Source organism: Anabrus simplex, chromosome 1 (assembly GCF_040414725.1).
Source record: "Anabrus simplex isolate iqAnaSimp1 chromosome 1, ASM4041472v1, whole genome shotgun sequence".
Lineage (NCBI taxonomy): Eukaryota > Metazoa > Arthropoda > Insecta > Orthoptera > Tettigoniidae > Anabrus > Anabrus simplex.
The window spans coordinates 1367901852-1367927169 of record NC_090265.1 but is presented as its reverse complement, the minus strand read 5'-3'; the positions used below and the strand labels follow the sequence as shown (position 1 = coordinate 1367927169).

General features: G+C 40.4%; 2 protein-coding genes across 2 annotated transcripts in view; both read right to left on the bottom strand.

The window, feature by feature from the left end:
* LOC136878872 (uncharacterized) overlaps positions 1 to 20950 on the bottom strand; it is a 148881-nt gene extending 127931 nt beyond the window's left edge. The window contains exon 1 of the mRNA XM_067152434.2: positions 19795 to 20950. Within this exon, the coding sequence (XP_067008535.2) occupies positions 19795 to 20849 (1055 nt within the window). The 5' untranslated portion in view covers positions 20850 to 20950. The remainder of the gene's footprint in view (positions 1 to 19794) is intronic.
* Positions 20951 to 20964: 14 nt separating this feature from the next.
* The window catches only part of LOC136859129 (uncharacterized), a 98657-nt gene continuing 94303 nt past the window's right edge, over positions 20965 to 25318 (bottom strand). Inside the window, exons 3-4 of the mRNA XM_067138674.2 lie at positions 21158 to 21670; positions 20965 to 21056 (exon numbers count right to left, since the gene is read on the bottom strand). Of these exons, the coding sequence (XP_066994775.2) occupies positions 20965 to 21056; positions 21158 to 21670 (605 nt within the window). The remainder of the gene's footprint in view (positions 21057 to 21157; positions 21671 to 25318) is intronic.

Below are 25318 nucleotides of genomic sequence, written 5' to 3'. Positions count from 1 at the left end.
CAGGGAAAGGTTTAGATATGCATAGCATTGAAAAATCACTCAATATAATGTGCATTTATAGGAATTTATACGGAAACCACAACACATTTCTTCCGTTTTGTCTTATACTATAGATTTTCTGTAAAATCCTTGCACTATGTGTGAAACCTCGCCTCATATTAAACAAATTTTGTTATGTACACACCGTAATTTCGCTTGGTCACTGGACACTCATTCGTTTGAGGGAAAGTTCCAGGCTGTTTAAATGTATTACTCCCAGTCCCTGGAAAATGTCGATATATGGAGGCAATTTGAATGATTTGCTGTCCTTCGTTTCGTGGAGACTAAATTCTAAACGGGAAGTCTTTTCACAAAGCCGTTTACGAGATCGCTGCTCAATTTGGAGAGATCTTCAATTCTGGCCCTATACCTTATAGTCGTATCTTTATACTTTATATAGCGCAGCATTTCTCGATTATAATCAAATATCCAACTTGATTGTGACTGGCATTAGGAAATTATTCCTATCATTATTAAAAAAACTGTCCATCACTATTGTGAATGGCACTTGTCAAGTGAGCCTGCCTTTATTGTAGAAACTCCCGAACTTGATTGTAAATGGCTGTAGGAAATGTGACCTGCCATTACCATCCAAAATTCCCCAACGTGCACTTTACATTGGAAACAACGTATGAGTTCCTCCCTGTTTTGTTTCTCGGATAGCGCTAACAGACATACAATATAGTATAATCTTACTCATTGCGTGTACAGTAATTTACACAGAACTCCATGTACATGGTAGAATACCGTAGCGAATCACAGGTACATTTGCTATTATCTGATAAGAATTGAATCTCAAGGAACACTGTGTACACAGCAAAACATTGAAAAAGAGCAATGAGAGAAGAAGGCAAGTTAATAATTACTCACTCAGAACTGCCCTGCACCATATATTTCCCCCTCACACCCCCTTGTGGTTTCTTCCTTAGATATCTTCTGCCATTTTATATGTCTCCTTGTCGTTTTCTCCGGATCACGGTCCTCTTCTGTACCCGAGCAACACGTCGAACATCTTGTATCTTGCATAGAGAAACTGAGGTCAAAGGGATGGTCTAGTTTCTGCTAGAGTGAAGGGTCTCCAGAGTTTTGTAATGTCCCATATTGAATTCGGAGACAACACTGAGGATACCAAGTTCAAGTTTTGTCTTGGAAATACATGCCTTCTTGAAGCATTTACTCCACACTGCATTATGGAGGCACACGTTAGCGTTCTGAGTCTTCCCCGCTGTACAACGCTGCAATATCTGATCTGAGGCCAGTCGTAGATACACAGGTATTATCTTCTCTACAACAGAACGACTAAGCTTACAATTCACTATACTGCGGCTATCAGTTGGTTTTCCCTCTGTCCATTGTCAGTTGTAGAAACACCAGGAGTGTGGACACCTTTAGGACAAGTCAAATGGTGAGGTTTGCTGTCAGTCGACATACAGTGTCTAAGAGTTGTAAAAACTGCTCTCTTCATTTTCCCCACATCTGGAATGTTATTGACAATGGCATGCCTGTAATAATGTGTGTATTTCGTTATAAAGCTCTCTTTCAAGCTGCCTTCTTTTAGTCCCCACCAGTGTCACACCCTTCGCACTCCATTCCTTTACAGTGTTGCGAAGAGCAGTAAAAAGGCGCTTAGAAATGTGAGTTATGCATTCCCGTTTCTCCATTGTTTGTTCTGTACCGTACACATCAATCTCATTAAAATGGGCATCTGACAACATTGACATGTAACTTAAACAATTCTCAATGGTTCTCTTCCACAGGACCTCTCCAATGTATTTTTTTTCACTGTATTAGAGGACTTATCATAATTTTTCTGTCACTCACCTGATCTCTTATGACCCTCCCACCATATATTACATTCTACACTGCTTCTTCCCGACGACGACGACGACGAAAACGTTTTCATTCCCCGCCCGGAGGGCGAGGCGAGCCCCGTAGATCGTAACGCGATCTCTCGGGCCAGGAGCAGTGAAAGGAATAATGTGATGCTTGTAGATGTAGGAGATGGGTAAGCGATGTGAATATTATGGAGGAGCCACTCGACTTGGGGAAATAACTTTAGATGGAGGTTTACACCAGAGTTTCGAGAAGGAAGTTGCGTGGGAAGGTAAGGTGGTGAAGTGTTGAAGCGATATGGTAAAGGACAGTTATGAGGTGTTGGAGATGTGCAACGGTAGGCGGGGAGAGATTAGCAGAGGAAGTAGGTGGACGGACATGGAAAGTACGTTGAAAGCGGGGATGATCTGGGCGGGTATGGCGACGAGATGTGGAGGTGCGATGGCTAAGGCGGGGAGGTGAGCGATAGGGTTCGACGGTATGATGACGGCCGTAGAGAAGTGCTCCATTGGAGATCAGGTGGGCGACGGCTGCTGCGCTGTGAAGTTGAAGTCTGATTAAGTATGTCGGGCCGGTGGAGTTGTAGATACGGAACGCCCTCTTGACGGGTATGGTTTGAAGGCGGAGTTGTTCTTGAATGTCGGTACCGGGATGAGTGAGCTTACGCCGCGGACGACGCAACTGAAGACATCGCTTGTGGCTGATGTTGCTGACGATGATGGAAGTTGACAAGCGGTTGCTGCTGGTACGACGGACGGTGGTGGTGACGTAGTGGTTGGCAAGGCAGATGTAGACAACGTAATAGGGCGGGTGAAGTAGCAGGGTGGAATACGTTATAGTCGAGGTGGGTCAACAGGAGGTAGCACGGGAAGAGAGGTGGAGAGAAGCGGCGATGAATAGGACGACGTAACAGTTGTGATGGAAAGGGAGGAGAAGGTGTGAGCAGGGGTCGCAAAGGTAGTGGTGATGGTGGTGGTCGTCATGGTGGTTGATGCTAGGGAGGCTGACATCCAACGAGGAGTCGGCCTATATGCTTTGTTGGCTCGGCGCGAGCGGATAGTAAAGATGTGTGGCCACCCGGCCGATCAAAAACAGCAGGAGAGTCTTCTGCGACGAGTTGTGTAGTCCACTTGAGAGACGTCGGTGTGTACCGCCTTTTCCCAGATCTCTTTCAGTAATAACACAGTGATGGATGTGATGTGAATAAGAGAAACTCTATTTACTTGAACGTATTTGACTTGGGTACTGGGATGCTATTCCCCTTAATCGTCCATTGTTTGGAGCGCCTGTTAATTAGCGCGATCTACTATTCAAATGATTTAAATATATTACTTGCAATTATTACGTCGAAACGGAGATGAATTCTATTCGCTAAATGGGAAACCAATACTGGCGTGCATGCGTGGAACTCGTTTCTGGTCCGTGAGTGTCTTCTAGCCGCTGACTTGTTCTGCGACCTGGCTGTAAGATGGAGGTCCCTTGGCGTGTGTGTTGGAATACATCTTTGGTTGTCAAGAGAATGGAGTTAAATAATCCTGGATAACGTGCCTGAAAACTAAGGCCTTGTCTTAATTTTTTTGTTCCAGGTTATTACCTTTTAAAATTTTATTTTGATATTAATTAAGTCATGTGAGTGTTAAATTACTGGTTGTGTGCCTACCTATAACTGTGTCTTAAGTGTGTGAGTCATTGGATTACATAGATTTGGATATTCCACACTGAATATGTAAGTAATTATACTTCTTAAAATTTTGCGCAGATTTCTTCGGCCGTGGATTAGTTGAAGAAGATATTACAGTAAATGGAATCAACAAAAAATCCTTCGTCATGTGACATTATTAAAATTAGGCCTATCTATTCAATGATTTATCTTGTTATTGTGAACAGCGTTCTTTCACCAAAAAAGTTGTGATAAGGTCAAAAACAATAAATAATTATTGTTAAGGTTTTTAAGAAATCTGACTCTGTAACTAATTAAATAAGGTAATTTGGAAATGCGGTATATCGATGGCCTAGAATGAAAACCTCGTATCTCACAACGTTCTTCCTATCCATTACTTCCCTTAAGACTGGTTACGCCTCCCAGCCACACATGAATACGCAGTCCATCAGAACAATGTTCGTTGTGTTCTTTATTCCTATGCAGACGTGTGAAGGAAAATGAACCTTATCGTACCGTACTATAGGAAAGTATGTCTGTGTGACGTATTTACTGACTCCTACAGTAAAATTTTATAAGGTTCATTTTCCTTTACGCGTCAGCATAGGAAAATAAACCCAATGAACATTGTTCTGATGGACTGCATATTCATGTGCGGCTGGGAGGCGTGACCAGTCTTAAGGGAAATAATGGATAGGAATAACGTTTTGAGATACGAGGTTTTCAATCTAGGCCATCGATATGGACCTATGAGTGTTAAAAACATACTATTTGTTTTATTTAATTGCGATGATCGTTGTGCTCAATTTTTCCTCCTATATGTTTTGGGATTTCTCCTTATTATTATTATTATTATTCTCCTTGTTTTCGGGGTGTATTTCATTCTATATTTATGTCCCTGTTCTTGTAATATGTTATCTAATTATACCGTAATGTATTGTGTGGTGCCCTGCGTTGGCTGATTTGTCGTAATGGGATCGTTCTTCTTGTCTGTTTCTTCCGGGCTTGGGTTTAAATTCTATCTCATATGCGCATTTTGGCGCTTCCAAGGCCACCTCGCATTACATTCAATAACAACGTTTTTGGTCCTCTGTTAAATCCTCTGTTAAAATGAAATGTTAAATTCAATCAATTCTATCATACCATTTAATGTAATTGTTATTACTATTTATTTTCTATAACACCGCGGTTTGTAGGGAATTGAAATTTGTTTCTCCTAATTATTTATTCTTATTTTGTTAAATGTTCACCTGACCTATCCACCCCCGTGTTTTTTTTCTTTTCATTATTTGTTGCGTAACTTATCTTATGTGTACGCCTTGATTTTACAGGCTTTGCCTGTTGTTTATTATAGCTTGGCTTGGGTAGTTGCGTTTTTCTATTCGTATGTAGTTCTTCTGTAGTCTTTTTCCTTTATAATTTTGTGATTGTTTCTAAGAACTTTTCATCTATTTATTAGTTTATCATTTCAAATGATTAATTATTTATCAGTGTAACATTTATTTCTATTTAGGTCGCAAGTTGATGTATGATTGTTCTTTAAAGATTTTCGTGAAACTCACTTTATTGAAACAAATTTGAATTTAAGTAGATTAATTGTACCTAGTTAAACTTACTGGCCAGTATTTTAATTTTTCAAGAAAAGGTTTTATTGCGTATTAATTAATTTATTTAAAGGTATCAGTTTGTCAATTTTCCTTTCGTTCCAATTAATTGTAAAAATTAAAAAGGTACCAGCTCTTCAGTCTTCTTTAAGATTTATCTAAGTGTAATTTATGAATTACTAATTATTATTTATTAATTAAATATTTTACTATAATTTTAATTTGGTGTTTTCATTTGGTATACTTGGTTACATTGACCTGGCAACTAGTTAAGTCTAAATTTTCTTAAGATCCTGGTCTCTTATCCGTCATTTATTTTGGGACCCTCGCACGTTTTATGTTTGTAAGATGCTGCACCAAAGGTAAGTACTTTGTACCTTGTTGTTTTTTGTTATTTTACCGTGTCCATTTTCTGTATCCTTGGGCCGTTGTAGTGGAAATACTTTGATATAACATGGTAGTCTAACACCGCACTATTAAGAATATCAATCACAAATCTCACACCATAATTTGATGTATGGCCACGCTTTTGCTGTGTTACATCATATGAAACCCCTATATGATTGATCAGTTTACCATCTGTGCAGCCATACAGAGGACTTCTCTTCTCATTAAATTTCCCTCATCTAACAGGATTTTTAGGTGCTTTTCAAAAAAGGCTCCGACCTAAAGAGTTCATCCCCATACCAAATGAAAATGTATTCAGTCCACGCTGACCTTTACCTAAACTACTAAATGTTTCAACCTTTGCACTGTTTACATAAAAAGCAGGTCTTTGAGAACTCTCATCTCTGATTCTTGGTGAACTGTAAGTGTTAGCAGAAACATACGCACATGTCCTGCATTTGACCTACTAGAAATGTTCACCACATCTTCATTAGGCCTAACTGAACTAATGTCTGTTCCACGTTTATGACTCTTTCTTTTAGCATATGCTAGTTTGGAAGCATTACTTTTCTCTGAATGACGTTTCTTCACTGGCCTACAGCTACACCTAAGGCCCCTTTTGATTTTCCATGATTTTGGCTATCACTACTAGTATAAGCCTAACCTAAACACTATAATTACCACTTATATGTACACTAAAATTACGCACTATGAACTCTACTCTAGAAATTGCACACATACAAATTATTTAAATTAAATACATCAATGAAAAACGACTAGTTTAGATAATTCACCCACTGAATTTACATCAGATATTAAATCTGTATGTTAGTAAAACGTAAACAAACAATGGAGTTATGCTTGTACTACTACGATCAACACAAATACGAATTCATAAATGAGTAGTCCATTTGCAAAACCAGCTATGTGTATGATAAGCAATTTGTGAGAAATCAGGAAAAACTAATATAACGAAACAGAAATGTGGCTGATTGTTTTTATCAGTTATAGGTATACATGATTGTAATATGTGTACCAAAGTTCTGAAATATCTTATGACCATAAAACAAGTTATTAATATATTTCATTCGCATATATCAGGTTTTGCAACTGTGTTGTTCACATAGCAGGTTTTGCAGCTCCAGTGGCAGCCAAATTGATTGTGCCTTAGTTTGCAAAACCAGTTACAATTATTGTATTGGTGCAGTTTGGTCACACACTGTTGATGTATTGAGTACGTTGCAATATATGGTGCATACACACGCAATGAAAGAACATACCGAGTAGAAGAGAGTATATTACAACGTAAAAGACATAAACAGTTTAGAATAGTTATGTGTATTAATATAGTACTATCAAAGTACAACCAAATAAAGGGTTTAGGCTATGTCTGTTTCATCAGCTTCCATTAGTTCAAAGTCCAAAGTGTCATCACCGTGATCATCATCCTACAAAGACATCAACATAGAATTCCAAATCTGGATTACGGCCTCATGCTTCCTCAAACTGAAGAACAAGAAGTATGTTAATATCCTTCACCTTAGCCGATTTCACAACAACACCCCTTGGGATATCAGGGATGAGAGCAATCTTAAAATGTTTACCTTTCCCGCACAAACTTTTTTCTTCACCAATGTCAAAATTGTAGAAGGGCTCTCCTCGAAATAGGAGAGATTCATTGCTATTGTTTCTTGTGACTGTTAATCTATTTGCTTTCTGAATTGGAAATACCTTTGTCCATGGTTTTAAAGAATGTCAACTGAATATGCTTTCCAATCCTCAGCAGGAGTACTCGTATCTTCCCCCAGACGTGTTACGATTCCGTCAGCTTGTAGGCTGCATCCACTACAATGAACTCAGAGAAATTAGCGAACAATGGAAACAATTGCAAGCAGAATTTGACAACTGAATCTCGACGCTATGCAGTACAGCTCACTTAACTATCTACAATAGAAATAAGCGTTTTATCATTATTTTCTTTGACAAGGTGGAGTGCATTTCTGTTCTTATGGAAAGAAAAATAGCAGATTTTGCAACTCTACTCGAAGAACAGCCATGTAAGTAAATAGACATATAGCAGGTTTTGTAAACGTAAACATTGGCCTGTGAATTTATTAGGCTTTGAATCCGTACATGCCATGCATGTAGCAGGTTTTGCAACCGTCTGCCATTTTTATGTCAAATTTAAGCCTATTATAGCTTATTTTGGAACCTGAAACATAGCTAAATTAGAAGCCAGTATCATGAAGCAACATAGCATACCATTATCCCATTTTCATAATTCACATAGCTGGTTCCGAAAATGGATTACTCAATAATATATAAACCAGCAAAGTATTCACGTGTGGCAGATATAGAATGAATACTATTTAGAAGAGGTACAACGTTCTCTCCGTCAGTTCTAACTACAACATTTACTAAAGTAACGTAATTATGTTCATTACGTAGTAAACAAGCGAGTGTCAGCATGCGCAAGTGTACTTCTACGGCAAAAATGCAGCGATATACGTGAATAACCAGTGAAAAACATAGTGTAAACTATCATTATGTTATTACAGGAGAAGTGGGTGTGTATCTGGGCTTTTAAATATCCTTCGGGCTCATAATAAATGGCTTCTACATGCTTTAAAAAGCCGCAATGACTAATATACAGAGTGTTAGGTGTATACCTGCAGATATTTATTCTAGCAATAGAGAACGATGTGACGAACCACTATATATCAAACTTTTAGTAATTCTCGGAAGTTATTTTCGAGAGCAAAGAGATACGATGTTTTTAGAATAGGTAGTATGCCTTGTTCTTGTGAATGAATAGCTTCCCTTTCAGAACAGGCGAGTCACGCGCCATGCGTGCCAAACTGGTTTCTGTTTATGTTTACGGGCAACAGCTGAACGCTCCCTATGCAATGCACGAGATGTTACGTAACATACTTGTCAAACTGGTTTTATGTTTAAGAGCAACTGAGCTACGATAACAGCTGAAGGTGGCTACTACAGTAGCGTATGCCTTGTTGCGTTACATTCTCGCCAGACTGGGTTCGTAGTTGTCAGTATTCAGTTTCCGTCTTATGGGCTTCAGACAACCCTGGTCATCGGTTTCGGACCCTGGAGATGTACCGAATTCTCAGCGTTAATACTGGTTCATTTGCTGTTATGTCCTTTAAGGGATTGGGATATGTGTCGTCATCAGCCTCGTGGTCTAGTGAGTATGGAAATGACCTGAAAACCTGAATCGGTGAGGGACCTGTACGAGCGTGTGATATAATTATTGGTTGGGATAGGCGCGCCGGGACGTGAAATACAGTACCCCGCTGTGCATTGCGTAAAGGTAGAAGAAAGATGGCAGGTCCTTACGCCAATGAAAGCAGTCATGGGATGCCCAAATGAGTAGCATCGGAATTGAATTATTGAAACACATTGAACGTTTAGTGTCAAAGGAGTATTGGACATGTTATACAACTAAATAAATTAAACGTACCTACATTTCGTGCCTCCTTCCGGGCTGAGTTGCTCAGACGGTTGAGGTGCCGGCCTTTTGACTCCAACTTTACAGGTTCTAACCTGGCCCAGTCCGGTGGTATTTGAAGGTGCTCAAATACTGTAGGTCAGCCTCGTGTCGGCGGATTTTCTGGTACATAAAAAGAACTCGCGCGGGACTAAATTCGGGCACCTCAGCGTCTCAGAAAACCGTAGAAGTAGTTAGTGGGACGTAAAGCACTTAACGTTATTATTATTATTATTATTATTATTATTATTATTATTATTATTATTATTATTATTATTATTATTATTATTATTATTATTATTATTAGGTCATTAAAAACTGAAATACGTGGAAGAAAATAATAAAATATTCGTGGTTTAAGAGGAAACAAGATGAAATGTATGTCACGTGAGTTAGCATCGGTCGCAGTAGTTACCTACAGATTACTATGCGTAAAACGAGAACCAGGTCAAGCTCGTGGGGATGAGTCAGCTGTAATCTCGTATTGTGTATAAACATCAAACATACACATCAACAAATATAAGAAACATGAACAAGGTTACACGTTAGAGACATGTAGCTATTAACCTGAACGCCAGGCCGACGGTCGCTTTCATGAGTACAGATGAGTTATCAAATTATACACAATCCACAGATGTTGAACATATCTAAGAAGATTCCGCTACAACTATATTACATTTTACTATGATGGTGCTAATAACAAATCGCAGCAGCTATTGGCTTTACGTCGCACCTACACATATAGGCCTTATGGCGATGATGGGACTTGAACGGGCTAGGACAGGGAAGGAAGCGGCCGTGGCCTTAATTAAGGTACAGCACCAGCATTTGTCTGATGTGAGAATGGGAAACCACGGAAAACCATCTTCTGGGCTGCCGAGAGTGGGGTTCGAACCCACTATCTCCCGAATAATGGATACTGGCCACACTGAAATGAAATGCCGTATGGCTTTTAGTGCCGGGAGTGTCCCAGGACAAGTTCGGCTCGCCAGATGCAGGTCTTTTGATTTGATGTCCGTAGGCGACCTGCGCGTCGTGATGAGGATGAAATGATGATGAAGATGGCATATACACCCAGTTCCCGTGCCAGCAAATTTAACCAATTAAGGTTAAATTTCCGACCCTCCCGGGAATCGAACACGGTACCCCTGTGACCAAAGGCCAGCACGCTAACCATTTAGCCACGGAGCCGGACTTAAGCGACTGCAGCTATTGAGCTCGGTAAATCGCAGCAGATTACGCTACTGCGTGTTGAGATGATGTCGGTAGAATACAGTATACCTGTTAAGACATAAGGCTGCAGTAGAAGAAGAGGAAGAAGAATGTAACGAGAATCACATAGTCAAGCTGAACAAAGTGCACATTAGTGACACAGACATAAGATTGGCGTGGTCGCGGGAACTACAGTCGCATTCGTAACACTCTGTTGTAGAAAAATACTGAACTAACATACAGTACGGGCTCCGTAATTCTAGGTGGACGGTAACAAGACTATCTCGAATAGAAAAGTACGGATTTACGAACGTACACGAAAACGCCTGTGAACAACATAATGTACCTATGTTAAACATTACAGTGCAACAGTTTAGAAAACAAAAACATACAGATTGCATTAAAAGAAATGTTAAACTTCCTTTTGTAAATTAACAAAACACTCTACGCAATCTTCTTAAGTTAAATGTTAACTTATAGTTCCTATTTTAGTAATGATGAATATAAAACGATTATTTTATTGAATATTTATACGTGACGACGACGACCACGACGACGACGACGATGATGATTATGATGATGATGATGATTGCTGTCTTAATGTCATCGGCCCTTAAAAACGCAAAGTGTCCTCTGTTTTAACTCGTAGGGAATAAGAAACAAAATATAAATTGCTGGAAGCCTTTCCCGATAGATTCATGAAGGGTGACCCGTGTTCTGTTCTGCCACACGATACACTAGCAGCATATAATGGTATTCGTGGTGTTCATACACTGGCATTATTCAAATACTACTACTACGGACGATAATTCGCATCTCTGACAGCTGTTATTCAGGTCAAGGTCAGACAGACCTGTTTCATGTAGGGGTGGGGAACCCGTCCAGCCACATCCCCGGTCGCTAGGAACAGCAGACAACCGGCACGTGACAGGTCTAATGCTTTTGTCGAACTGCTTACGTGGAATATTCTCCCACAGTGCGATTTCTATATCATGGTCTTTTGGGAGTCCAACTCGCCGTACGCAGAAACAACCCGTGTTGACGTGTACGTAAATAAAGTTTATTACGTCAACGAAAGAATGCATGGGATAGAATTTCAAAGTGAGTAGTATCGGAATTGAAATGTCAAAACACATCGAACGTTTTACTTCATACCAGTAAGGGACATGTTATAAACATAAATTAATTAAACGTACCTTCCTTTCGTGCTTCCAACCGAAGAGAACATGTTTAAATGTAAATGAGAACCTTCTAGCTTACTGCTGATTTTGCAGTGCCTATTCAACGTATCAAAATAAACGTTGCCAGGCTGAGTGGCTCAGACGGTTCAAGCACTGGTTTCATGAACTTTGCAGGCTCGATCCTGGCTCAGTCCGCTGGTATTTGAAGGTGCTCAAATACGACCGCTTCTGATCGGTAGATTTACGGGCACCTTAAAGAATACCTGTGGGCAAAATTCTGACACCGCGCGTCTCCATTGGCACGTGAAGATTTACTATTATTATTATTATTATTATTATTATTATTATTATTATTATTATTATTATTATTATTATTATTATTATTATTATTATTGGGCGAGTTGACCGTGCGATTAGCTTGCATCCGTCGAAAAGCCACTAACAATATTATTATAAAAACTGTGTTAGTCTATTATTACTGACTATTATGAAAATAAAAGTTAATCGCCCCACTCAAACTTCGTAGCTCGTAATCTGTCAGAAAACACTAAAGAAAATAGTGAACTTTTAACAGGTCCGAATTATTATTAATATTATAATTGCAGACATGTCTCCGAAATCGCCGAAGCATGTACTTACAAATTGTTTTACGTCGCACCGACACAAATAGGTCTTACGGCGACGATGGGAGAGAAAAGGGATACAAGTGGGAAGGAAGCGTTCGAAGTCTAATAAGGGTACAGTTCCAGCATTTCCCTGATGTGAAAATGGGAAGCTACGGAAAACCATCTTCCCGGCTACCGGCAGTGGAGTTCGAACCCACTATCACCAGAATACAAGCTCAAAGCTGCGCGCCCCTAACCGCACGATCAACTTACTCTAAGCTCCAATGCCGGTCTGCGTAGCTCGGACGATAGAGCGCTGGTCTTCTGATCCCACCTTGGCAGGTTCGATGGCGGCTCAGTTCGATGGTATTTGAAGGTGCTGAAATACGCCAGTCTCGTGTCTGTGGATTTACTTGCATTTTAAAAAGTACTGCTTTACAAAATTCTGGCACTTCAGCGTCTTCGAAAACCGTGAAAATTAGTTAGTGGAAAGTAAAGATATTAGTAGTAGTAGTAGTAGTAGTAGTAACATTATTATTACGGACGTTTTAATTAAACGGGTCCGTAACATTACCTATCGGCACTTACTGTCCAGTAATTAGCCTTCTGTCCACCTCTGTGGTATAGTGGTTAGTGTGATTAGCTGCCAACCCCCGGATGCCCGTGTTCCATCCCCAGCTCCGCCACGAAATTTGAAAAGTGGTACGAGGGCTGGAACGGGGTCCACTAAGCCTCGGGAGGTGAACTGAGTACAGGTGGTTCGATTCCCACCTCAGCCATCCTGAAAGTGGTTTCCCGTAGTTTCGCACTTCTCCAGGCAAATGCCGGGATGGTACCTAACTTAAGGCCACGGCCACTTCCTTCCCTCTTCCTTGTCTATCCCTTCCAATCTCCCCATTCCCCCGAAAGGCCTACACAAGACCTCTGTGTTCAGCATAGAAAGTGAGGCCGCCTGGGCGAGGTACTGGTCATTCTCCCCAGTTGTATCCCCCGACCCAATGTCTCACGCTCCAGGACACTGCCCTTCAGGCGGTAGAGGTGGGATCCCTCGCTGAGTCCGAGGGAAAACCAACCCTGGAAGGTAAACAGATTAGGAAAAAGAAGAATAAGCCTTCTATTAGAAATGCCCGGCGGCAATTCCACAGTAGACCGAGCTCGATAGCCGCAGTCGCTTAACTGCGGCCAGTATCCAGTATTCGGGAGATAGCAGGTTTGAACCCCACTGTCGGCGGCCCTGAAGATGATTTTCCGTGGTTTCCCATTTTCACACCAGGCAAATGCTGGGGCTGTACCTTAATTAAGGCCACGGCCGCTTCCTTCCCACTACTAGCCCTTTCCTGTCCCATCGTCGCCATAAGACCTATTTGTGTCGGTGCGACGTAAAGCATCTAGCAAAAGAAATCCACAGTAGCTATTTTTCCTTCGAGCAATGTTCACGCATGGTTGCAACTACGGTTTTTGAAATCTGTCTCATTAATAACAATATGACTGAATACTTACAGCCTTTTCTTTCGGTGTCCACCGTCCTTTCATTGACCTGAAAAGTTTATGAATAAGCATAGACAACTCGCATTGTCTATTGTCAGAAATTCATCGTAGACTGTTGCAATAACAGCACAGAAATGTTGCGCTCATTTTTCATTTACTTATTAACTATTTCCTTTCATTTTGTCAGCTTGGATCACTGAGTAATGCCATTGACGTCTTATAAGTCACACACAACTACACAATACTTTATTCGCACGTATGTGCTGGTGCGTATCTTCGAGGTCAATGTAAGGATCCTGTGTACATTTCACACAGAGTACCCTAGACCGGTTTTCGAGTTCAGCAAGTGGCTTGGCACGTGAGTCATCCTCTCCTACTTGCCAAGCCTTTAGGGGAAGTGCACAACAACATGTGTTGGCCTGCGATAAGAAACAGGTTCAACAAGCCCTAGACTCTGCTACTGTACTTCCACTACGCGTGGACAGAATGACGTAACCGGCATATCCTGCTACGGCCGTTCAAAACACATTAGGTCCTGAAATATTTGGCTCAGTTATGGGCAAACTAATAGGACAAGATAAAAAGTACATAGCATATATTGTGAGATGTCTTTTTCTTTGCCGACTAGCTTAATATCTGCACGTATACACCTAACACCCTGTATAATCATTTTCTGAAAGAGGAAGTATTACGCTATTATTGTATGAATTATAAAACGAGGTTTTGGCTCAAAATAGGAACAATTCAATCATACCTACCGTTAAAGATGCTGTAAAACAGGTTAGTACGCACATTCTTCGCAATTATAACTGTTTACCAGAAAACTGGCACATTGTGTCATTCGTTAACATTAGAACATATCCACTTTATTACTACGTAAATGAAGCACATTTTATTTTAATACCTCTACATTTTTAACGACTCTTAATAACCTTCAAAAATAAGTGCTTCCTCAAAAAATAGAAGTTATGCCAAATATGAAGAGAGTTATTAAAGCTTTTACCTTAAGGGCCCTCCACTGTTCATTATGACCATACTACAATTATTTATACTTTTAACCAGATAAATTTGAAGGAAAATACCACCGGTCAGAATGACAATACGGTCCTTCTAGGTAGACAAGTTATGCCGGTCCTCCTATTGTCAAGGAACTAAGAAACAAAAAATGTAACATATCTCAGCGGGTGGTTTCAGGTGTTCTATTTATCATAAATTCTCAAAAAATTAAGTCACTTCGTACTGAACTGAATTTTTATCGGGCCAACTGAATTGCATGTTCCTAAAATTATTTTATTTGTATAGGGCATCGTTATTCTTCTATATCGGGCGATACAAAAAAAGCACAGAAACCGAAGTAATATGCAGAGGGGTCGAAGAACAACAACTGTTGTATAGAACAAATGGTCTAGGATGAAGCCTTGCGTCAAGACGAATCTCAGAATGTCAGGAACGACATAATGGAAAATGCATTTAATTTTCATTATTATTGAACGCTGAAAGGCATAGATAGCAGTCTATAATGATAATGTATGTATGTTATTATTATTATTATTATTATTATTATTATTATTATTATTATTATTATTATTATTATTATTATTATTATTATTTATTCTTCCTCAAATAATTGAGGTTGGCGAACCGACAAACAAAATCACACAATATAAATTAAGTATCTAATCTAATTACAATATTGAACAAAATATTTTTTCTACAATTTGCTTAACGTTGTACCGACACAGATAGGTCTTATGGTGACGATGGAACAGGAAAGGGCTAGGAGTGGGAAGGAAGTGGCCATGGCCTTAATGAATTAAAGATACAATAATTCTAAGGATAATATAGAGAAAATACTAATAGGCAATGCAGAATTGAAAATCAATGAAGTGATAGTCCTTCCATTTACTTCTGTTATAATAGTTGTACTACAAATGATTCTGTAGAAAGCAAATAAAAGAATCAAGAGCCTATCAATATGTGTAAGATAATAGTTTTGTCTATGAATTGCTCAGAATTTGAAAAGAATAGTCGTTTTGTATCCACGATTAGAAGGAAATGGACTTTTTTAATTTTCCGTCATTTCTCTCTAACTGTCTGTCTGTACGAGCAGAGAAAATAGCTGAACAGAATTTAATGAAAATCGGTATGTAACGTCGATAAATGAGCCACTACAATCTAGGATATAAATAATTATATCTACACGTAGTGAAACGGTAGTTTAGCGGAAGTCCAAAAATTTAATTCTCAAATATCTATGTTATTAGTAGTCCTATCGATAAATACTACATGACGAAATTTATATAGAATTAAATTTCCGATCATTTACGCCTTATAAATTTTTATAGTACTGGCTATGATAACTGACAAATTCATGAATTTCGATTTTTGTTGCTAAGTCCATATCACGCCGAGCCACGAGAAAATGGGTAAACAGAATTTAATGAAAATCGGTATGTGTAGTCGGGGAATAAGGCGCTACAGTCTAGGTTATAAATAATTTTATACAAGCTGCATGAAATGGTAATTTAGGCAAGGAGGCCTAAAATTAATTTTTTTAATACCTACGTTATTAGTCCTATCCAAAAAGTACTACGTTACATAAGAAAAGTTATAGAGAATACAATTTCCGATCTTTTTTGCCTTAATACAGTTTTACCGTACCGACTTTGATAACAGAAATCATGAATTTAGACTTTTGTTGCTTAGTACATATCAATGCCGAGCATTGCTAACATGGAAATATTGTTCAGTCATGTTAACTGGCGATGGTTTCTGTCTTGATTACCTTAAAGTGTAAAACCGCGTGGTCATTGGTCCATATCAACAAGAAAAATTCTGAAGATTATTAAAAAATGAGAAAAATTCGTAAAGGAACGATCACTTTAAGAATGATGACTGCTTGAAGAATAAGATTATCAGGCGAGTTGGCCGTGTGGTTAGGGGCGCGCAGCTGTGAGCTTGTGTCCGGGAAATAGTGGGTTCCAACCCTACTGTCGGCAGCCCTGAAGATGTTTTGCCGTGGTTACCTATTTTCACACCAGACTGGGGCTGTACCTAAATTAAGGCCGCTTCCTTCCCACTCCTAGGCCTTACCTATCCCATCGTCGCCATAAGACCTGTCAGTGTCGGTCCGACGTAAAGAAAATTGTAAAAGAGAAGAAAAATAAGATAAAAGGGAGTCATGAAAGAAGGAAGAAATCCCTTCACATTAGATACCCTAATATCACAGAGTCGGAAGGAAACTAAACATGAAGGCCTACAATATCCAAAGCTCATAAAATTGATCAACAATAACATTTTCCATTGTTTGTTGTGACGTGGTTGTCTCTTCCGCTGTCATTTATCTGCAATAGAGAGGATTACTGCTGCGTGTCGAGTAAAACAACCTATGTCAATATTGGCGGTAAATAGCTGGGTAGTTAGAAAACCTTCTTCCTTTTTATGCCATTCCTCTGGTTCATATATTTTCTGATTAATATTTGTACGTAACACACTGGTTCATCATAGTATTCCAGCTATTCAATCCCCAATCTGAGGCGTTGATTGGAATAAGCAGTATGCACACTCAATGGAATATGACAGAGGAGTGTGCTGATTGGGATGAGTAGTGTGCACACTTAACGGAATGTGACAGAGGAGTGTGCTGATTGGGATGAGTAGTGTACACACTTAACGGAATGTGACAGAGGAGTGTGCTTATTGGAATGAGCAGTGTGCAAACTTCAAACGGAATATGACAGAGGAGTGTGCTGATTGGAATGAGCAGTGTGCACACTGAACGGAATATGACAGAGGAGTGTCCTGATTGCAATGAGCAGTGTGCAAACTTAAAACGGAATATGACAGAGCAGTGTGCTGATTGGAATGAGCAGTGTGCAAACTTAAAACGGAATATGACAGAGCAGTGTGCTGATTGGAATGAGCAGTGTACACACTTAACGGAATATGACAGAGGAGTGTGCTTATTGGAATGAGCAGTGTGCAAACTTAACGGAATATGACAGAGGAGTGTGCTGATTGGAATGAGCAGTGTGCAAACTTAAAACGGAATATGACAGAGCAGTGTGCTGATTGGAATGAGCAGTGTACACACTTAACGGAATATGACAGAGGAGTGTGCTTATTGGAATGAGCAGTGTGCAAACTTAACGGAATATGACAGAGGAGTGTGCTGATTGGAATGAGCAGTGTGCAAACTTAAAACGGAATATGACAGAGCAGTGTGCTGATTGGAATGAGCAGTGTACACACTTAACGGAATATGACAAAGGAGTGCGCTTATTGGAATGAGCAGTGTGCAAACTTAACGGAATATGACAGAGGAGTGTGCTGATTGGAATGAGCAGTGCGCACACTTAACGGAATATGACAGAGGAGTGTGCTGATTGGAATGAGCAGCGTGCGAACTTAACGGAACATGATAGAGGAGTGTGCTGGTTGGAATGAGCAATGTGCAAACTTAACGGAATATGACAGAGGAATGTGCTGATTGGAATGAGCAGTGTGCAAACTTAAAACGGAATATGACACAGGGTTGTGCTGATTGGAATGAGCCGTTTGCACACCTAACGGAATATGACAGAGGAGTGTGCTGATTGGAATGAGCAGTGTGCAAACTTAAAACGGAATATGACAGAGGAGTGTGCTGATTGGAATGAGCAGTGTGCACACTTAGCGGAATATAACAGAGGAGTGTGCTGATTGGAAAGCAGTGTGCAAACTTAAAACGGAATATGACAAAGGAGTGTGCTGATTGGAATGAGCAGGGTGCAAACTTAAAACGGAATATGACAGAGGAGTGTGCAGATTTGAATGAGCAGTGTGCAAACTTAACGGAATTTGACAGAATAGTGTGCTGATTGGAACGAGGAGTGTGCAAACTTATTGGAATTTGACAGAGGAGTGTGCTGATTGGAACGAGCAGTGTGCAAACTTAACGGAATTTGACAGAGGAGTGTGTTGATTGGAATGAGCAGTGTGCATAGTCAACGGAGTATGACAGAGGAGTGTGCTGATTGGAATGAGCAGTGTGCAAACTTAACGGAATTTGACAGAGGAGTGTGTTGATTGGAACGAGCAGTGTGCAAACTTAGCGGAATATGACAGAGGAGTGTGCTGATTGGAATGAGCAGTGTGCAAACTGAAAAGGGAATCAGAGGAGTGTGCTGATTGGAATGAGCAGTGTGCACATTTAACGGAATATGGCAGAGGAGTGTGCTGATTGGAATGAGCAGTGTGCAAACTTAACGGAATTTGACAGAGGAGTGTGTTGATTGGAACGAGCAGTGTGCAAACTCAGCGGAATATGACAGAGGAGTGTGCTGATTGGAAGGAGCAGTGTGCAAACTTAAAAGGGAATCAGAGGAGTGTGCTGATTGGAATGAGCAGTGTGCACATTTAACGGAATATGGCAGAGGAGTGTGCTGATTGGAAGGAGCAGTGTGTAAACTTAAAAGGGAATCAGAGGAGTGTGCTGATTGGAATGAGCAGTGTGCAAACTAAAAAGGGAATCAGAGAAGTGTGCTGATTGGAATGAGCAGTGTGCAAACTTAAAAGGGAATCAGAGGAGTGTGCTGATTGGAATGAGCAGTGTGTAAACTTAACGGAATATGGCAGAGGAGTGTTCACGTCGGTGGTTGCAGAGTGGACTTCAGCTTGTCCGACGAATCTGCACTCCGACCGACCAACCGAGCAGAGGGGCTGGTCCCCACCGTCGCTGTCCTGAGAATGGTTTTTCGTAGTTTTCCATTCTCCTGCACTAAGGCGAATGCTGGGACAGTTCCTGGTATAGGCCACGGCCGCCAACCCTCTCACCATCTTCGCACATCTCCTCTCCGATACAAATCTCCTGGCCTGAGAGACGGCGTCACCGTCTAAGGCGCCCGCCTCCCCCTTCACTGGAGGAATGAAAACATTTAGTAGTAGGAGTGTTCACGGCTGTCTGCGGCCTGCTCATTCCGCTGCGAAGCACGGGCACGTCAGGAGGTTGTTAGTACAGTTAAAGCGAAGTGCAATGGAAATATCCATGCAAGTATCATGAATAGTTTTTTCAACTGTTACGAAAATCATATGAAAATTGAAAATTACGGAAAGTGAAAAACATATGAAAGAGTGAGACGTATTAAATGATAAATATAATGAGTTACAAGTGTTAAATAGGCCTATACGATGAATTCGCTCGCCACTGAAAAATCTTGAAACACTAAGGGCGTCGTGAAACGAAAATGTGTGGGGACAACTGCATAACTGTAACGTTTAATATAAAATAAATTACTCTTACCTAATAGCACAACTGGCAGACGTAATAACCATGTTGGTGGTGAGAAGTGCTCCAGGACAAACAGTGCTATTACTTCTCGAGTCTTGAAACTGAATCAGCCAGCAGTCATCTCCAGAGGTCACCTGGCGTCCTCCAATACACACGCTGACATTTGCTTTATCCCTGTTAGTGGTGCTGGTATCAACACTTGCGATGGTCGTACTATCTGAAAATGTGTCACTTATATTTTCGTTGTAGTCTGAATTACTAGCTATAGTTTGTTTTGTCTCTTTGTTACTGGTATAATTATATGATAGTTCCGTTGTACTATCATTTGACTCCTCTACGCTGTTCTCGGTTGACGATTCCGTAGCTGATATTGTCGAGGGCACTGCTGTTGAAGACGCTGGTGACTGCATTGGACTGGGCATTCCTGTGCTGAGCGAAGAAGCTGTCATTCTTTGAGTGGTTGAAGACTTCTTGGAAATGAGAGATATTGTTCCTTGAGTTATGCCTTCAGTAGCGAGTGTGGTTGAATCAATGTTCTCTACATCTGATGTTTGCGTCACTTCAGGTAGCAGAGTGCTCTCTGTGTCATACGTTGAAGTCGTAGTTGTATGAGTGAGAGTCGGTCCTCCGGTGGAGTGATTTTCATCCTCCAGGTGTTTCTCCGAAGTGAAAACTTGGTCCATTACGGTAGTTGTTGTGTCATCTACATACTCATTGCAAGATCCTTCAATGTCTTCCTCACATTCCGGTACATATTCTGTAGTAGTATCGTGCATCATAGAACTATTTATTGGATCACCATCGGCTGCTGTAGTCGTTTCTTTAATACTATTCTTGTCACCAGTTGTACTTCCTAATGTATATTTGACGCTAGATGTGTCAAAACTCTTAACTGCGTTAGAAACAGCCTTTAAAACACTATCAAAATCACTTAAATTGTTACCTGAACGCATTTTATGGGCGTTGGACAGATATGCCGTGCCGTTAGCGCTATCTGTGTTTTCAAGCGCTGATAAGCCATCGCTTGTTGTAACGGAACCAGCGACGTCATTATTTTCTACTTCCATAATCCCAGACTTATTGTCAACAGTAATTTCAGTTGATAATTGGATTTCAGATCTGGAATCGCCTTTAGTGCCAATAATCCTATCTGCCCTTCGAGCTTGATTATCCAGGTCCGGGCTAGGTTTTATAGTGGTAGTAGATAATGTAGCAGAAGGCAATGGTTCGCATCTGGGGAACACTAATGGACCTCTCTCTTCGAGTTTTCTTGGCTGTAAGGCACACAAGATTGGTTCAGTGGACATATTTACCCACGGCACTGTAATATTAATTCTCTGGCTGTGAGCATCAGCTAATCCTGCTGCGTTATTACCTAATCTATGTTCACTTTTCATTGAGCTTGAATTCTTATTATACGCGCTCATTTCTTCTTTAACAAATCCATCTACAGTGAGTTCCACATGAAAAGGTCCATCATTCTCCTTCTTCGCATCATCTAATCTACTTGATCTGTTCAGTGGATCTTTCTCTGAGGAACGAGTGATTTCTAAGGGCTCTTCATGTACATCATAGCTTCTCTTTGTAGTAATTTTCGGCTTTATTCGCTCTTCTAACCGTTTTTCTTCATTCAAAGGCAGCGTAATGGTCGTGCCATCTGCGTCAAGACTCACATCTGTGGTAGTTGGTGACATTTCCGTAGTAGTGGCATCACCACTGAACCGACAACAAACGAAGGGAGCACTTGGTGTAAAGGCAGATCGTAGACCGTCACAGTGCCCACCAAGATCGTCGGACATGAAGTCATTGTCCAAGGAACAGTCCTGTCCTAGTAGGCAGTAGCCTTTGCCATCCCGACAGGTCTGCACGCCCATGATGACAAACAGACCTGAAAAGAGAAAAACATTCCTTGTTATGCATGCGTAGTGAAAAACTTCGGCTAATCCATCAGTCACACCGTCGTTCAGTTTGGCAGTCGATTATCCGAAGTAAATTTGTCGCGTTTAAAGGGGGAACAGTCAGCAAGTTAGTCAATTTGTGATTGGCAGGTCGGTTGGTCGGTCGGCTGCTAACAGTGATGACCATTAGACAAATAAAAATGGTGATGACGATGTTACTTACTATTATTAAACAAATGACGCTGGTGATAGTTATTATTGTGGCTTTAAGGGACAAACAACTTATCGAAGAAAGGAAGAAAAAAAAGAAAGAAAGAAAGAAAGAAAGAAAGAAAGGGAAATATGTCCTATACTTCAAAGAAAGACGATATGGTCTAACGGAAAGATAAACCCATTAATTTCTAGAACTTGTCGAGATTGGTAGAACTTGTCGGCCGGGCGAGTTGGCCGTGCGCGTAGAGGCGCGCGGCTGTGAGCTTGCATCCGGGAGATAGTAGGTTCGAATCCCACTATCGGAAGCCCTGAAGATGGTTTTCCGTGGTTTCCCATTTTCACACCAGGCAAATGCTGGGGCTGTACATTAATTAAGGCCATGGCCGCTTCCTTCCAACTCCTAGGCCTTTCCCATCCCATCGTCGCCATAAGACCTATCTGTGTCGGTGCGACGTAAAGCCCTTAGCAAAAAAAGAACTTGTCGAGATTGGTAGAAATAGAATTGACCAACACAAGACCTATAGGAAAAGTGTAGGAGATGAATGGCAAAACAAAGTGGAAGTATTTCCGGGCTTAGTCGCAACTTACGACAAACTAATCCATGGTGAAACAGCCAAGTAAGGCCTTTAGCCTGCCATGAATGCTGTTACCCAGCCAGATGGCCAACGAATTTCGGAATAACACTTGGTCAGCGTAACGACCTCTCAGATAATTGCTTAGCTTTTGTGACCGGACCATTGCTTCTGTTATATACCAGATTCTCTTACGTGGCTGGTTAAAACCTATTCCTACCGAGCTCGATAGCTGCAGTCCCTTAAGTGCGGCCAGTATCCAGTATTCGGGAGATAGTAGGTTCGAACCCCACTGTCAGCAGCCCTGAAAATGGTTCTCCGTAGTTTCCCATTTTCACACCAGGCAAATGCCGGGGCTGTACCTTAATTAAGGCCACGGCCGCTTCCTTCCCACTCCTAGCCCTTCCCTGTCCCATCGTCGCCATAAGACCTATCTGTGTCGGTGCAACGTTAAGCAACTAGCAAACAAACAAAAAAAACACTATTCCAGACCTTGGTCTAAAATAAAAATCCCTGGAATGACCGGGAATTAAACGTGGGGCCTAAAATTATGAGGCAGGCACATTACTCAATCACCATAAGGACGCTACTTTTTGCTATTTGCGGTACAAAATTTTGACGCCCGGTCATCTCCCGAAAATCATAAAAGCACATCGTGGGACCTAAAACCATTATTATTATTATTATTATTATTATTATTATTATTATTATTATTATTATTATTATTATTGAATTGTGTTACAAATGATCATCCTGACCATACAGTACATAAGTCGCCTGCTCTGGTTTTCTTTCCCAGTTCCACAAGAATATTAAGATGGTACCTAAAGATGGGCAAGAAGGACAAGCCCACGTACATGGCATTCGTAGATCTAGAAGAGGCATTCGATAATGTTTATTGGACCAAGCTATTTACGATTCTGAAGGTGATTGGGAACAGATACCGAGAACGAAGAATTATCTACAATCTGTATAAAAATCAGTCTGCAGTAATAGGAATCGAGGGCTTTGAAAAAGAAGCAGCAATCCAGAAAGGAGTGATGCAAGGCTGCAGTTTGTCCCCTCCTTTTCAGTGTGTACATAAAACAGGCAATAAAGGAAATCAAAGAGGAATTTGGAAAGGGGATCACAATCCAAGGAGAGGAAATCAAAACCTTGAGATTTGCCGATGACATAGTTATTTTATCTGAGACTGCAGAAGATCTCGAGAAGCTGCTGAATGGTATGGACGAAGCCTTGGGTAAGGAGTACAAGATGAAAATAAATAAGTCCAAAGCAAAAATAATGGAGTGCAGTCGAACAAAGGCAGGTTATGCAGATGTTGATTCCCATAGGGAACTTAAAATATTTGTCCTGAAGGTGATCCAGGAAATATTAAATTAGGAAATGAAGTCTTAAAGGAAGTAAATGAATATTGTTACCTGGGTAGTAAAATAACTAACGATGGCAGAAGTAAGGAGGACATAAAATGCAGATTAACACAAGCAAAGAAGAGCTTCCTTAAGAAAAGAAATTTGCTCACTTCAAACATTGATATTGGAATTGGAAACATGTTTTTGAAGACTTTTGTGTGGAGCGTGGCATTGTATGGAAGTGAAACATGAATGATAACTAGCTCAGAAAGAAAGAGAATAGAAGCTTTTAAAATGTGGTGTTACAGAAGGATGCTGAAGGTGAGATGAATAGATCGGGTCATGAATGAAGAGATACGGAATCGAATTGGCGAGAGGAGATCGATTTGGCTAAATTTGACGAGAAGAAAAGATAGAATGATAGGACACATCTTAAGACACCCAGGACTTGTTCAGCTGGTTTTTGAAGGAAGTGTTGGTGGTAAAAATGGTAGGGGTAGACCAAGGTATGAATATGACAAGCAGATTAGAGCAGATGTAGGATGCAATAGTTACATAGAAATGAAAATTTTAGCACAGGATAGGGTGGCATGGAGAGCTGCATCAAACCAGTCTATAGACTGATGACTCAAACAACAACACACCTAAAATATAGGCCATGACTAATTTTTAACCAAATACATTTCTACAATTTATTTATTTATTTACTCGTTTCAGGAAAGTAATAATATAATGGATGGATATCAAACAAGTAAAATAGCCATATATATTCTAACCGTTTTACCCAAAATACGATTAGACCAAATTCAGGGTGTTTCGTGTTAAAATAATAATGTGGGTAAATGCTGCTAAATAACATGAGGAGCCAAAATATTTAAGTAATGGAATGAACTTTGGTGACATAATCATGAATGTATTCATATTTAATAAGAAACTGCTTGAACAGATATTTAAATGCGTTCCCTAGCTAACTGAAGATACTAAGAAATTGATCATAACTTTAAAAATAACAAATTTCAAATCAAATCAGAAGAGCATGGGTGAACATGTGAGACGATATACAAACAATCTGTAACGATTATATTGTAAGTTGATGCATTGTCCACCGGGCAAGTCGGCCGTGCGGATAGAAGTGCGCAGCTGTGAGCTTGCATCCAGGAGATAAGTGCGTTCGAATCCCAATGTCGGAAGCCCTGAAGATGGTTTTCCGTGGTTTCCCATTTTCTCACCAGGATAATGTTGAGGCAGTGCCTTAATTACGGCCATGGCCACTTCCTTCCCACTCCTAGGCCTTTCCTGTTCCATCGTCGCCATAAGATCTATCTGTGTCGGTGCGACGTGTAGCCAATTGTAAAAGAAATTGCATTGCTTTGCATATGCCCTATGTACATATGTAATTGCTGTGAGACTCATATCCTTCAGTTGGATCGTTAACATGAGAAAAATACGAAATCTTATAAATAAAATTGTAGGGGGTCCGCTGTCTGTAATTACTTTTGTT